At 42.3% G+C, this 16,484-nt stretch overlaps 1 protein-coding gene across 4 annotated transcripts in view; it reads left to right on the top strand.

The window, feature by feature from the left end:
• Positions 1 to 497: 497 nt before the first annotated feature.
• Positions 498 to 16,484, top strand: part of MSANTD3 (Myb/SANT DNA binding domain containing 3) — a 43,420-nt gene continuing 27,433 nt past the window's right edge. Inside the window, exons 1-3 of one of the 4 annotated variants that reach the window (XM_069730546.1) lie at positions 498 to 756; positions 13,456 to 13,882; positions 14,482 to 14,625. In XM_069730546.1, the coding sequence (XP_069586647.1) occupies positions 754 to 756; positions 13,456 to 13,882; positions 14,482 to 14,625 (574 nt within the window). In that variant the 5' untranslated portion in view covers positions 498 to 753. Of the gene's footprint in view, positions 868 to 13,455; positions 13,883 to 14,481; positions 14,626 to 16,484 lie in introns of all 4 variants that reach the window. The other 3 variants (XM_069730547.1, XM_069730544.1, XM_069730545.1) reach the window with 3 other exon arrangements.

The raw sequence follows: 16,484 nt of genomic DNA, 5'->3' as shown, positions 1-16,484 counted from the left end.
TCTCTGGAGCAGTGTCGGACTGGGGTGACAAGGGCCCACCAGTAACATTGACTTTGGGGGGCCCATTTTTCACCTGCATGCAAATATTATACTACCTTCGTTCACAAATGTACCTATATCTCTACATAATCAACTAGATAGTGTGGTTAATGAATGATGAGATGCTACTTTTTTTCTGTACAGAGTGAATCACGTGAATTATGCCGAGTGGGGTTGGGGGCCCAGATCTACACAGTGGCCCCCCGGGGGATTCCCGTTACCCGGTGGGCCAGTCCGAGCCTGATCTGGAGTGTGTGGATGTTCCAGCAACCATGCGAAGAACATACACACTCCATGCAGCCATTGCCCTGGGCCGGTTTGACCCCTGGACCCCAGTGCTGACTGAAGCATCGGTTGGCACTATACTGGTTTCATGGCAGGCTGAGATGTAATTCCCTTTATTTTCTCTTCACTCCCAGTAATAATATCTGGGAGTTTCCAGTTCAGCAATTCTCTATGACAGAGTAGTGACCGAGTGCCCTCCACACTCCAGCCCTGCACTCCGCTGCCGCTCCCCTCCAGTCATCCAGTCCGGCTCTTCCACCGTGCAGCCTGCAGCTGGCAGCACAGGGAGGAAGGCCTTTTGCATGCACTCAGGTTGGAGAGCCTCAATGGCAGGGACACTGTCAGGCTGTGGAGGCAGGGCTGCGCTCGTCCTTTGTTCTGCTCAGGTGCAGCCATAACTGGGCCAGGCGTAGGACGGCGAGCAGACTAATGGTGAGCAGTCCCTGCGGCCTTTCTGGGGGCAGCTGAGGCTCTTTGTCCGGGCGAGGCTTAGACCCGTGCCCGCGGGCCGTGGAGGAAGCGCCCGGGCCAGTCCGATGCTCGGTAGGATTACACCCTGTGCATATTCGTCTGTTTGTCGTGCATTGTTGCCGCTGGCCCCTGTCCCTTCCCTCCACCCTTTCCCGGGCATTCTCCTCCCACTCTAACCTCTTTTTTATGGCATTGCACCCCTCCTCCCTTATTCATCCCATCCCCGTCTATTGATTCCCGTGCATGTGACTGGAGGTGGCACACATGTATGTGGTGAGGTATGGCAGTGCCCGCTCTCCCATGTTACTGTCCTGTTTACAAGTCCTTTATAAAATTGCTGTGGTTGCTATGGTGATATCATCATTCTATGTCAGGTATTCGGACAGGACAGACGTGGCCCTAACCGCTCTCCCGGTGACCTTGCTCTTCCTCAGTGTGCGATTTACATCTTATAGTCCCAGACCTGGAGAAACCTTCCACATTCCCAAATAATCCGTTTCATATGTGGCATGCCGTTGTGGCTTTTACTCTAAAATCATGCCTGACCAACTTAACTCAAGCAATGTAAACATTGCTCTTACTGGCTAAATGACCGGGCCTTAAAGGGGATGACTGGGGCTATCAGAACGGAGTGACCGTGCGCATGCTCCAATGATTCAGTATGAGACTGACCAGCGCTGCGCTCGGCTCTTCTGGCAGCCCACATGGAGACTTAATGGCTAGTACGGAAGTAGTGATTAGCGAACATCTCGAATAAGAATAAGGTGTTATCCAACCGTGCTCAGGTGCTGACCGATAGTCTTCGGCGTGCTCGAATAATGTCTCTTGACTGTCCAAGTGTCGCAACACGTCACCACTTCTGTATTATCACCCTCTCCTGGTTTTGGCTTACACATACTGATGTAAGATACTGACCAAAGCGACCAACGAAATCACAGCAGGATCCTGATCGCTGCTGCCTGTCAAACTGAACGATATCGCTAGCCAGGACGCTGCAACGTCACGGATCGCTAGCGATATCGTTCAGTGTGACGGTACCTAATACTGAGAGGTTGAACATGGCCTTATGCTCCTTCTCTATGAGCTTTTTGGTGTGACACTGTTTTTTGCTGTCAAAAACGCATAGTCTTAGGCCGGGTGCCCACAATCCGGAACTAGCAGCACTGTGGATGCAGCATATGTTCCCTGAGTCCACACTGCCGCCATCTATTGAACGCAGGTGAACCCGCTTGTGTTCTTCACTGAACCGTGCGGATTTACCGCATCCAATACTCAGCAGTTTCTGATCATGGGCACATGCCCTTAGGGTATGTGCACATGTTGCGGATTTGCATTTGATGCTTTTTTTTTTGTGTGTGTGGATTTCTATAATGGAACGGGTTCAAAAATACTGCAGATCCGCACAAAAGAAGTGACATGCTCATTCTTTTAATCCGCAGCTTTTCCATGCGGAGTTTTCCGCACCATTAGCACAGCATTTTTTATTTCCATTGATTTACATTGTACTGTAAATCATTTGCATTTCTGCACGAAAAAACCCCGCTGCGGATCCGCAGTAAATCCGCAACATGTACACATAACCTAACAGTTCCAGCAAAGTTCATGGGATTTATCAGAATCTAATGCTCACTGTGATTTTCATTTATTTATTTTTTTTACGCAGTGTAAAATGACCTGTGTTGTGTGTTTTAACCCATTACTTGCCAAATTAGAAATTTTCATTTTATGGATTTTTCAGAAAAGGGCGTCCCAATATTCAATTAAAAATGACAATGACATGATTTCCTATTTTAAAAACATTCATTTTACAAACAACACAAAAAATTGGACCTAATTATAAAAATTATAAAATCTTAGTTGCTAGAAGCAAAAGATTAGGCGTCCCAAAAAAAGGACATTGGTAGATAATGGGTTAAATCTGCAGCTTGTCTATTTCTTTTGCAGGCATGCCATATTTTTCTGTGCAGATTCTTCCCATAGATTTGCATTAGATGCAGAAAACCTGCAACTGTAAAAAAAAAAAACAAAAAAATAAAAAAAAAACATGCGTTTTTTGTGTGTTTCCATGATGTAAACGCATCAAAAATGCACCTAAGTTTCTAAAAGTTTTGTCAAAGCCAAATGCCAGGAAGTATAAAAAAACAAAGCCTCTTAATTTAAAGCATGACAATCCAAAAAGAGACATAAAGCAGTGTCAAACGTACGAAATGCATAGGAGAACCTAATGAAAAACCACAAGTAACCGAATTTAAATGTAGAAATTCTAAAGCGTCAAAAGCTCATCCTGGGAATGTAGCCTAAAGGGATAAAACTTCTCTGATCTGCTGATTATTGGATTTCCCACCGCTGGGACCCACACCAATCAGTAATGCCCGATGCCCATGAGCCAGAACTAGCAGCACTTTGGACTCAGTGTTATGTTCACTGCGTCCAAAGTGCTGCCAGCTATTGAACGCAGGTGAATCCGCATGTGTTTACTCAGAAACCGCAGGTGGAATCCACATAAAATCTGCAGGTAAAGCGCAGTGCTTTTTACCTGCGGATTTCTCAAATCCACTGCGGAAAAATCCGCAGACCCCAAGAATACGTGTGCACATAGCCTCAAACCGCACATCCAAGCTCTTTCTACCTCCTGTCGCCTCAGCTCAAAAATATATCCAGAATCCATCCTTCCCTCAATCCACTAAAATACTTGTGCATGCCCTCATCTCCCGCCTCGACTACTGCAACATCCTTTTCTGTGGCCTCCCTGCTAACACTCACGTACCTCTTCAGTCCATCCTTAACTCTGCTCCCCAACTAATTCATCTCTTTCCTCGCTACTCCTCCCCTATGCAAATCTCTTCACTGGCTCCCATTACCTCAGCGTATCCAGTTCAAATTACTAATCCTGACCTACAAAGCCATCCATAACCTGTCTCCTCCATATATCTCTGAACTAATCTCCCGATATCTTCCCTCACTTAATCTCCGGTCCTCCCAAGACCACCTCCTCTCCTCCACACTTAGGCCGGCCTCACACTAGCGTCTTTTACGGACGCAAGAGAGGTGCTGAAAATATGGATTGCATACGGTACAATGCTTCTCTATGCCCCAGCTCCTATCAGCCGTATTTTACTGATCCGTATTATACGGTGTTCTACGGCCGTAAAAAAACGCAGCATGCTGCGTTTGTCACCATATTGCGCAAAAAATACGCCAATGAAAGTCTATGGGGGCCAGAAAAATACGGATTATACACGGACCAACAGTGTGACTTGCGAGAAATACGCAGCGGTGTTCTAGCGAAAAGCCGGCAATTCAGTGTGGTGTACAGTAAAATCACACTGACCGGTTAGAATAGAATAGCTAAAATAAATGTCTACACATAGTATAGGGAATACAACAGAAAAAGAGCACCCAGCAGTCATGAAGTCCAAATAACAATAATTTTATTAAATCACAACATAATAAAAACCAGACAGAAGATACATGATAGGGCTAAAAAGATGACTCAAGGGGGTCACCCGCAACATGCAGAGCCCAAGGTAGGGTGTCAACCTAGCATGAGAACAATAATAACATACAGGGAACAGCACTTGGTGTAATGATGTGGCCATATGTAACTAGGAAATAACTTTGGCCATAGTCCATAAACGCTGTATGATGACAAAACTTCCCTGAGCTCCAATGAGCCATGTACGTTACCTGATGCAGTTGGTCAGTATTGTAGGGACACCCGACCACCCCGACGCGCGTTTCGGTGTGTTACCTTCCTCAGGGGGCGCATAAACAGACAGGGGGCTAGACCGCATAAATAGGGTCCCGAGGATAGTGCGGCGCAGCTGTATGCAATAGCACTTCCGCTCAGCCTCAGTGAGCCGGGCGCGAGACGACCGGAAGTACGTGGGGCCCCACGTGACCAGGAAGTCCGCGCACGGTCAACAGAGAGCCGGCGGTGAAGAAAGCGCAAGCGTGCATACAATATGCAGCAGGCGCCGCCATATTGGCGAAGGGCAACATACGGGCAGAGGAAAGCGGACGCCATAATAATAACGGTGAATAGAAATATATCAGGCGCCGTCTTACGATGCACCACAATAGGCAGTTGCCACACTGCCACTATAAGTATAAATATAGATATAAATATACAAACTAAATATAAATATACAAGGGGCTAATTCGAGAAGACAAGCAATACAATCCATAGTATATACTGTAGGTGTATATCCATAGCCGGAGAACCTATCACCTCCCACAATATCCACAATATGCGAATGTATATAAATATAATACGCAACAATATAACAACTATAAATACAATTAACGCACGTACAAATATGTGACATTGTGGAGGGGATACATTGTCTCACAGTAATGATCACTCACAACATCAGATTACACATTCACAAGATTAAAGAAATATGCCCCCCATATTGGATGTGCATCCAAGAACCGCAACATGCAAGATGGAATTCTTCCTCTCCTCCAGAATTCTAGCAGGTTCCCGATAGTTGCCAGGTATACAGCAGTGTGTGGTTTTATATACACACACGTTCAGTTTAGACATAATTGGTCTCCACCACTGATAATGCTCTTCGGGATTTTCTTACCTAGTATAGGGGTATATATATATATACTAGATCGTGGCCCGATTCTAATGCATCGGGTATTCTAGAATATGCATGTCCCCGTAGTATATGGACAATGATGATTCCAGAATTCGCGGCAGACTGTGCCCGTCGCTGATTGGTCGAGGCAACCTTTATGACATCATCGTCGCCATGGCAACCATTATGACATCATCGTCGCTGTGCCCGTTGCTGCCTGGCGGCCTCGACCAATCAGAGACGCAGGATGTCTACGTCCTTTATGACATCATCGTCACTGTGCCCGTTGCTGATTGGTCGAGGCCTGGCGGCCTTGACCAATCAGACGCGGGATGTCTACGTCCTTTATGACATCATCGTCGCTGGCGGCCTCGACCAATCAGAGACGCGGGATTTCTACGTCGATGCTGTGCCCGTCTCTGATTGGTCGAGAGCCGGGATTTCCAGGACAGACAGACAGACAGACAGACAGACAGACAGACAGACGGAAAAACCCTTAGACAATTATATATATAGATATATGTCAGTGAGACACATATGTATATATATTAATATTTCATACAGCGCTAGATAGCTTAAAAGCCGGTAATTCAATTGCCGGCTTTTGCTATCTCCTTTCCAAACCCGACATGATATGAGACATGGTTTACATACAGTAAACCATCTCGTATCCTCATATGAACTCGAGCGTGGGAAAATATTCTGAAAAGTTCCCAGGCTCGGGTTCATATGAGGACATCCAGCAGAGGGCGCATCACCGCAACTGAAGGTAACTACAGGTCATTGACCTACATTCCATTCATTCCCCGGGGTTTTACCGGCCAGGAGCACAGCTGCATTAGCAGAGCTTCTGCTTGTAAAATTAGTTAACCCCTTTTGATGGATTTACATCGTTGGACGTGACAGAACGATGGAAGGTATGGGATATTGTTGTTTTTTTATTTTACCTTTTTTACAGAATGAGGGTCTTCAGGTGGATTACCAGTATAATAAAATATTACAAAAACCTGTGTATTTATTTCATTAAAATACTTTGTAATAATGTGTGTGTGTTTTTTAACCATTTCATACTATTGGATTAATAATGGATAGGTGTCATAAATGACGCCTCTCCATTATTAATCTGGCTTAATGTCACCTTACAATAGCAAGGTGACATTAACCCTTCATTACCCCATATCCCACCGCTACACGGGAATGGGAAGAGAGTGGCCAAGTGCCAGAATAGGCGCATCTTCCAGATGTGCCTTTTCTGGGGTGGCTGGGGGCAGATGTTTTTAGCCAGAGGGGGGCCAATAACCATGGACCCTCTCCAGGCTATTAATATCTGCCCCCAGTCACTGGCTTTACCATTCTGGCGGAGAAAATTGCGCGGGAGCCCACGCCAATTTTTTCCGCGATTTAACCCTTTAACTTAATAGCTAGAGCGCCCAAATTTTGCACATACACACTACTAACATTAGTAGTGTGGAATATGCAAAAAAAAGGGATATGAGATGGTTTACTGTATGTAAACCATGTCTCATATTATGTCGGGTTTGGAAAGAAGATAACAAAAGCCGGCAATTGAATTACCGGCTTTTAAGCTATCTAGCGCTGTATGAAATATTTTAATACATATATACATATGTGTCTCACTGACATTATATATATATATATATATATATATATATATATATATACACACACACACACACACATACAGTATATACGTTTTTATGATTTTTTGAGCCCATGGATCCATTGTATGTCCGTATGTCGGTTTTGCAAGCCTGTGAGAAAATCTCGCAGTACGGATGCCATACGGAGGATGCCATGCGCAAAATACGCTGACACACCCTGCCTACGGATGACATACGATTCACTATTTTGGGGACTTTTTTGCGCATTACGGCCGTAAATAACGGACCGTATTTTTATACGCGGAGTGTGAGGCCGGCCTTATTCGTTCCTCATTCCTCTCCTAATCGCCTCCAAGACTTTTCCCGAATATCCCCCATCCTCTGGAATTCTGTGCTCCAACACGTCCGACTATCAACTACATTCGGATCCTTCAGATGGAACCTGAAAACCCACCTCTTCAAGAAAGCCTACAGCCTGCAATGACCCAGCTGCCTACTGTCTCCTTCCCCACCATCCCGTAGAAAGTAAGCCCGCAAGGGCAGGGTCCTCTCCCCTCTGTATCAGTCTGCTATTGTTAGTTTGTTTACTGTAATTTGTATGTAACCCCTTCTCATGTACAGAACCATGGAATGAATGGTGCTATACAACCCCTGGCAAAAATTATGGAATCACCGGCCTTGGAGGATGTTTATTCAGTAGTTTAATTTTGTAGAAAAAAAAAAACAGATCACAGACATGGTACAAAACTTATGTAATTTCAAATGGCAACTTTCTGGCTTTAAGAAACACTAAAAGAAATCAAGAACAAAAAATGTGGTAGTCAGTAATGGTTACTTTTTTAACCAAGAATAGGGTAAAAATTATGGAATCACTCAGGCTGGTTTCAAATTTGCGTGTTTTTTTTTGCGGTAAAAAACGCAAAAAAAGCATGCGTTTTCCCCCCCATATATTTAACAGTAAAAAACGCATGCGTTTTTTTGCATGCATTTTGACGCGTTTTTGCAACGCATGCGTTTTTTCTCTGCATGCGTTGTGTTGCAGAAATGCAACATGTAGTCATTTTTGCCGCAAAAAAACCTATTGATGTCTATGTAAACGCATGCGTTTTTAAGCACATGCGTTTTTGTTTGCGTTAAAAACGCATGCGTTTTTATTAAAAAAAAAAAAAACAGAAAACACACTGATATGCCACCCCCCACCATAAAGGTGATAAAGGGATCCTAACCCTAAAGGGATCCTAACCCTATCCCTAACCCCTTAAGGGTTAGGGTTAGGATCCCTAACCCTAATCCCTTTAGGGTTAGGATCCCTTTAGGGTTAGGGGTAGGGTTAGGGTTATGATCCCTAACCCTACCCCTAAACCTAACTATTTCTGTTTATAGTGGGTTTTTTACTTTTACTTTATTTTGATAATTGGCAGCTGTTACACATTTCTCAGCATGCGTTTAAAAAACGCAAACGCATGAAAAAACACATGTAAACGCGTTAAAACGCCGCATTTTTTTCACCACATGCAAAAACGCATGCGTCAAAAAAAGCAGCGTTTACATGCGTTTTTTCACCATACGTTTTTTTTTTTTTTTTTTAAACGCATGCGTTTTGAAACGCAAGTGTGAAACCAGCCTCAATTCTGAGGAAAAAATTATGGAATTACCCTGTAAATTTTCATACCCAAAAACAATACCTGCATCAAATTAGATCTGCTTGTTAGTCTGCATCTAAAAAGGAGTGATCACACCTTGGAGAGCTGTTGCACCAAGTGGACTGACACGAATCATGGCTCCAACATGAGATGTCAATTGAAACAAAGGAGAGGATTATCAAACTCTTAAAAGAGGGTAAATCACGCAATGTTGCAACAGATGTTGGTTGTTCACAGTCAGCTGTGTCTAAAATCGGGACCAAATGCAAACAACATGGGAAGGTTGTTAAAGGCAAACATACTGGTAGACCAAGGAAGACATCAAAAAGAGTCAAGACTGGAAACTTCAAGCAATATGTCTGCAAAACAGGAAATGCATAACAAAACAAATGAGGAACAAATGGGTGGAAACTGGAGTCAACATCTGTGACCGAACTGTAAGAAACTGCCTAAAGAAAATGGGATTTACATGCAGAAAAGCTAAACGAAAGCCATCATTAAAACCTAAACATAAACAAACAAGGTTACAATGGGCTAAGGAAAAGCAATCGTGGACTGTGGATGACAGGATGAAAGTCATATTCAGTGATGAATCACGAATCTGCATTGGGCAAGGTGATGATGCTGGAACTTTTGTTTGGTGCCATTCCAATGACATTTATAAAGATGACTGCGTGAAGAGAACGTGCAAATTTCCACAGTCATTGATGATATGGGGCTGCATGTCAGGTAAAGGCACTGGGCAGATGGCTGTCATTACATCTTAATAAATGCACAAGTTTATGTTGATATTTTGGACACTTTTCTTATCCCATCAACTGAAAGGATGTTTGGGGATGATGAAATCATTTTTCAAGATGATAATGCATCCTTCCATAGAGCAAAAATTGTGAAAACATTCCTTGAAAAAAGACACATAAGGTCAATGTCATGGCCTGCAAATAGTCCGGATCTCAATTGAAAACCTTTGGTGGAAGTTGAAGAAAATGGTCCATGACAAGGCTCCAACCTGCAAAGCTAATCTGGCAACAGCAATCAGAGAAAGTTGAGAAAGTTGGAGCCAGATTGATGAAGAGTACTATTTGACACTAATTAAGTCCATGCCTCAGAGACTGCAAGCTGTTATAAAAGCCAGAGGTGTGCAACAAAATATTAGTGATGTTTGAGTGTTTTTTTTTTTTTTCATGATTCCATAATTTTTCCCCTGTGCTTGGTTAAAAAAAGTAACCATTACTGACTACCACATTTTTTGTTCTTGATTTCTTTTAATGTTTCTTAAAGCCAGAAAGTTGCCATTTGAAATGACTTTAGTTTTATGCCATGTCTGTGATCTGCTGTTTTTTCTAGAAAATTAAACAACTGAATGAACATTCTCCAAGGCCGGTGATTCCATAACTTTTGCCAGGGGTTGTATAAATAATAATAATAATAATAATAATATACAGTTAACTACATATATATTTGGACAGAGACATTTTTCTCATTTTGGTTATAGACATTACCACAATGAATTTTAAACAAAACAATTCAGATGCAGTTGAAGTTCAGACTTTCAGCTTTCATTTGAGGGTATCCACATTAAAATTGGATGAAGGGTTTAGGAGTTTCAGCTCCTTAACATGCGCCACCCTGTTTTTAAAGGGACCAAAAGTTATTGGACAATTGACTCCAAGGCTATTTCATGGACAGGTGTGGGCAATCCCTTCGTTATATCATTCTCAATTAAGCAGATAAAAGGCCTGGAGTTGATTTGAGGTGTGGTGCTTGCATTTGGAAGGTTTTGCTGTCAAAGAAGCTCTCCATGCAGGGGAAACAATCCAACCTTAAGCTACAAAAACAGAAAAAACCCATCCAGAAATTGCTACAATATTAGGAGTGTTAAAATCTACAGTTTGGTACATCCTGAGAAAAAGAAAGCACTGGTGAACTCATCAATTCAAAAAGACCAGGGCGCCCACAGAAGACAACAGTGGTGGATGATCGCAGAATAATCTCCATGGTGAAGAGCAACCCCTTCACAACAGCCAACCAAGTGAACAACACTCTCCAGGAGGTAGGCGTATCAATATCCAACTCTAGCATAAAGAGAAGACTGCATGAAAGTAAATACAGAGGGTTCACTGCACGGTGCAAGCCACTCATAAGCATCAAGAATAAAAAGGCTAGACTGGACTATGCTAAAAAACATCTAAAAAAGCCAGCACAGTTCTGGAAGAACATCCTTTGGACAGATGAAACCAAGATCAACCTCTACCAGAACGAGGGAAAGAGAAAAGTATGGCGAAGGCGTGGTACAGCTCATGATCCAAAGCAATCCACATCATCTGTAAACCACGGCGGAGGCAGTGTGATGGCTTGGGCATGCATGGCTGCCAGTGGCACTGGGTCACTAGTGTTTATTGATGATGTGACACAGGATAGAAGCAGCCGAATAAATTCTGAGGTATTCAGAGCCATACTGTGTGCTCAGATCCAGCCAAATGCAGCCAAACTGATTGGTCGTTGTTTCATACTACAGATGGACAATGACCCAAAACATAAAGCCAAAGGAACCCTGAAGTTTATTAAAGCAAAGAAGTGGAATATTCTTGAATGGCCAAGTCAGTCACCTGATCTCAACCCAATTGAGCATGCATTTCACTTGTTACAGACTAAACTTAAGACAGAAAGGTCCAAAACAAAAAGCAACTGAAAACCACCGCAATGAAGGCCTAGCAGAGCATCAAAAAGGAGGAAACACAGCGTCTGGTGATGTCCATGAGTTCAAGACTTCAGGCAGTCATTGCCAACAAAGGGTTTTCAACCAAGTGCTAAAAATGAACATTTTATTTAAAATTATCTAATCTATCCAATTACTTTTGGTCCCTTTAAAAACAGGGTGGCACATGTTAAGGAGCTGAAACTCCTAAACCCTTCATCCAATTTTTATGTGGATACCCTCAAATGAAAGCTGAAAGTCTGAACTTCAACTGCATCTGTTTAAAATTCATTGTGGTAATGTCTATAACCAAAATTAGAAAAATATCTCTGTCCAAATATATATGGACTTAACTGTAGAAGGGAGTAAGACCTGGCTGTAGGATCAGACTATGCACAGGATTTCTTTGCATACCTAAACATGGACATGCAGGTGTGAAGAGGAATCACATAGGCACAAACACATGAAGAATTTGTCTATAGTAGATTTTTCTGCAATGTTTACTGTAGCTTAAACAATTGGATGCAAAAGTTCACACTACCTTTTTAAACTGTACTTTAACTTCTCTGAATAAACTTTTCTGTGTGCATACATGAGGAATAAACAATATCTGGCTATTAGATTGTGTCCTGCAATTTCTGTTTTCTCTCTGCAAGCTCTTCTCTAATTTGCAAACCACTGAGCTGGTGGGAGGACTAGAACAGAGGTTTCTATTTTTTTTAAATTCCTTTTTGAAGCAGCAGCATGGAGTAAATTACAAAGCAGCCATGCTCAGTGTAGATATGAATCCTTCACTGAAGTTAGTTAAAAGTTTTGTTGGAAGCTTCAGCACTAAATTTGGTTTGAATCAATTTTGTGGACCTGGTCTTTTGGCCACGTCTGTAAGGTGTGGTTGCTGTACCGCCTCTTAGGCTACTTTCACACATCAGGCTTTTTGTTTCAGGCACAATCCGGCAATTTTTTGAAAAAAACGGATCCGTTTTTTTTCCCATAGAGTTGTATTAGCGCCGGATTGTGCCTGATGGCCAGACGTTTCATCAGTTTTTTTCCGGATCCGTTCAAATAGTTGTTTCCGGCGGACGGAGAAAACGTCCACTGCAACGTTTTTTTTGTCTGGTAGAAAAAAACGCAGTGACGGAATCAGCCAAAAACACATGAAACGGAGGTGTGAAACAATGATCCGGCGTCCGGATCTGGTTTTCACAGCATTTTCCATGCAAATTTTTCTCTCTCTCAACCAGGAAGTCAAAAAAATCCATGCACATTGAAGATGACCGGATCCAGCTAAAAAAATGGATCCGGCACATCAGTTTTTCGCAATTTACGTCGGATCCGTTTTTTTTTTTTAAAGATTGCCGGATTGTACCTGAAACAAAAAGCCTGATGTGTGAAAGTAGCCTTACCTGTCAATATGCAATGCTCCTTTTTTATTAGCGTGTCGGGTGTTATGTCATTGCTGTGGCATGACACGTGGCACCTGGTCAGCTATTCAAAATATGAGCTATGGATGCCATCAGGTAAGAAGTGGTTTTTAGGGATCCAGTTCAGCAAATACAGATTTCTGAAGTTGCCTATGGACCAGGTCCTGCAAATGGATTGACACCAACTTTGTGTTTCTTTGTCTTTCTTCACTTCTCTACCTCTCTCCAAATATTATAATGGGCTGTCACATGACATAAGGAGTTAAAAGTCTGTATTATCTGAGGAACACAGACATGAACAATTTTTTTTTTGCCCGAGTGGCTGTTGAGTTCAGGGGTGAGGAGAAGTGGCTGATAAATTGGGAAGGAAGGTGATTTATCCGATAAGATATTACATAGCTTCTTATTCACCTATATTCTTGATTAATGCAAAGTTTCTTGAAAGTACAGTTTCTGTTGTGTCCTATCACTGCAATTGAAATTTACCGTATGGTGCATCATGTAAAGATTGCCCATTTAGCCATCACATTACACATTTAGAAACATCGTTAAGGTTGATGGAGTGCAGTGTGTTAGGAAAAATATGTACTCGATAGCTTATACTAAATTTAACAATATTAAAAAGTTTACTAATTAATACTAACAAGCATATTTATTCTTGAGTTAATTATTTTTCTCTTTGTTAAGATGTTTGCAGCACCGTGGAAAATGCAAAACAACGAAGTGTTGAAACCGGCCAAGTACTTTTCTGAACTGGAGAAGAATGTCCTCTTGGCGCTGGTAGAAAAATACAAATATGTATTGGAGTGTAAAAAAAGTGACGCACGGACTATTGCTCTGAAGCAGCGCACGTGGCAAGCGTTGGCCCATGAGTACAACTCGCAACCTAGTGTATCTCTGAGGGATTTTAAACAGCTAAAAAAATGCTGGGAGAATATAAAAGCAAGGACCAGAAAGATAATGGCCCACGAAAGAAGAGAAATGGTGATGCGGTGTGGGCTTGCTTCTAACAGCATAAAAGAAAAGGTAGCAAGTATGATTCCAGAGCAGATCTACTATGTACAGACTCCATCTGAGGAGGAATCTCAATACAATCATGACTCTTCCAATCCAGGTAAAGGCTACGAAGAATCTAGTGCCAGGGATATTGATTATATTTTATAATGAATTCCAGATTATATTGTATTGTGGCGAATGTCATCCCCACTGAACTACGCTTCGCTTTCTCATTTATTGTAACCATTGGACAGCTGTGGTATTGTTTCCGGAAGATTTTTTTTTTTTGGGTGGGGGGCCATCATCTGGGACCTGACCAATCAGCACAATGACGTTATCACCTTTATTTACACAGGAAATAGCACTCGGATGTCAGGGTAGCTGTACCTGGAACTGCATCTTGTCCCTTTCAGTTCTGTTGAAACGTATGGGCCAAGCAGGAGTACCAGGCATAGCTTTATGTATGGATGGATGAGCATCTGACTGCGTAATGATTAATTACATTCCAGAGAACCCTTTTAAGGTGGCTATTCCCTTTTTTAAAGTCTGTGCTATATTTGTAGCTGATTTTTAACAGTTTCCAGTGACAATATTTCCTCAGTTACACTGTTGCTGATCCTCCTTATAGCCTTTTGCATGTATACTTGGGTTTACTGCTGGAAGTTTTATGCTTTAATAATTTATACTGGTATTCACATTTTTTTTCATATGATCAAGACATGGAGTGCAAGAAAGTTAATCTCTTAGATCTGGAGCTTCTTATTGACGAACAGGGCAAAATCCAGACCAAACCATACAACAAAGCACCTGAAACAGATTCATTGTGTGAAGATGGTTCACCATCAAGTTCAGTAGAAAAAGGTAATATGAAGACTTAAAGCATTTACCTATTTATGTACTTGTAACGTTGTCATAATTGTGTAGCTAAAGACCACGATGCACTTTAAAGTTGGCCGGATCCTCCAATTTTGGCCATTTTTTCCCCCTCAATATCTAAAGTGTTTGGGGGCCTGACGACTCTCCCCCAATCAATTATGTTGGAGGAGAGAAGTATCGGGTCTGATTACAGATTTTCTTCCTCTCTATTTTAAAAAACAAAGCAAATTAATGCTCAGGGGAAATAAAGCAACAGTCAAAAAGACATTAAATCAAGGGTGCATTAAATGTAGAAGAGTATCCCGATCCAAGATATTTATGGTGTATTGAAAATGTATACTATAAATGTGTGATAGAGGTTAGTTCCAACAACATCTACTTATCAGTAGAATGGAGGCCTGCTTGTCCCCCATTTAGCACTGGTGAAGAGAGATACAGAAGAGCATGCTTATATGTTGCTCTCTCCAATGTAGAATATGAATGTTGCAGAAGCAACCTAGCATTTCACAGTTCTAATAACCTACAATAGAGACAGCCACATCCATAGCTGGATATAATGTATTTCTCTTACTCCTCTTTGGAGTGCTAAACGCGCAGTCCATTAGTATGTGAATGCTGCCACACTGTATGCTGCTTTTTTTTGTGACATGGAAATGAAGATGTGAGAAGCCATGCAATATAGGCAACTATGTTTTAGATCATATTGTTGGGGACCACATAGAATAGCAGTATGCCATAGGTCGTAAACCCCTGCATTAAATACAAGACCAACAAGAGGCATGGACTAGCTGTGAATGAATGTAGGGGGATGTGTGACAGTTGAGCTCCCACTCAAGGTTATATACAGTAATAAAACTGGCTTACCCAAGCAACAGTCAGCATATCAAGTCTCCTGGGATGCAGGAAAGATGCAGGTACAGTGTTGGAGAATTTACTTGAAGCAGAAACACCTTCAGCAGTAATTACTTTATTTATATAGCACCATCAATTCCATGATGCTGTACATAAGAAAGGGGTTACGTACAGAGTTATAGATATCGTTTACAGTAAACAATTTTACAATGACAGACTGGCACAGAGGGGAGAAGACCTTCTCCTTGCGGACTTACATTCTATGGGATAATGGGGAAGAGACAGAAGGTCGGTGGTGCAGCAGCACGGGTGGTGGTGAGGCGGCAGCTCGTGTGGTGGTGAGGCGGCAGAAGGGTTATTGCAGGCTGTAGGCTTTCCTAAAGAGATGGGTTTTTAGGTTACGTCTGAAGGATCCGAGGGTGGGGGATAATCGGACGTGTTGAGGCATGGAATACCAGAGGATAGGGGATATTCGGGAGAAATCTTGGAGGCTGTTGTGTGAGGAACAAATAAGTGTGGATGAGAGTAGGTGGTCTTGGGAGGATCGGAGATTATGTGAGGGAAGATATTGGGAGAGTAATCTAGTTACTTATATCATCTATTAAGATTCTTGCAGAAGTCCTGGCGATGTCATTCACTAGGGTTATAACTAAAGCGATACGCTCGCACCAGGCCAGATTCATGCACTCTAAGTTGACGGCTGTTAACTAGTGATGAGCGAATATACTCGTTACTCGAGATTTCCCGAGCACACTCGGGTGACAGAGTATTTTTTAGTGCTCAGAGATTTCGTTTTCATCACCTCAGCTGAATGATTAACATCTCTTAGCCAGCATAAGTACATGTGGGGATTCCCTAGCAACCAGACAACCCCCACATGTACTTATGCTGGCTAACAGATGTAAATCATTCAGCTGCAGCGATGAAAACAAAATCTCTGAGCACTAAAAAATACTCGGAGGTCACCCGAGTGTGCTCGGGAAATCTCGAGT

The sequence above is a fragment of the Ranitomeya imitator genome, chromosome 6 (genome assembly GCF_032444005.1).
Source record: "Ranitomeya imitator isolate aRanImi1 chromosome 6, aRanImi1.pri, whole genome shotgun sequence".
Classification (NCBI taxonomy): domain Eukaryota; kingdom Metazoa; phylum Chordata; class Amphibia; order Anura; family Dendrobatidae; genus Ranitomeya; species Ranitomeya imitator.
The sequence above is the reverse complement of the archived record's forward strand: the minus strand, read 5'-3'. Positions and strand labels throughout refer to the sequence as shown.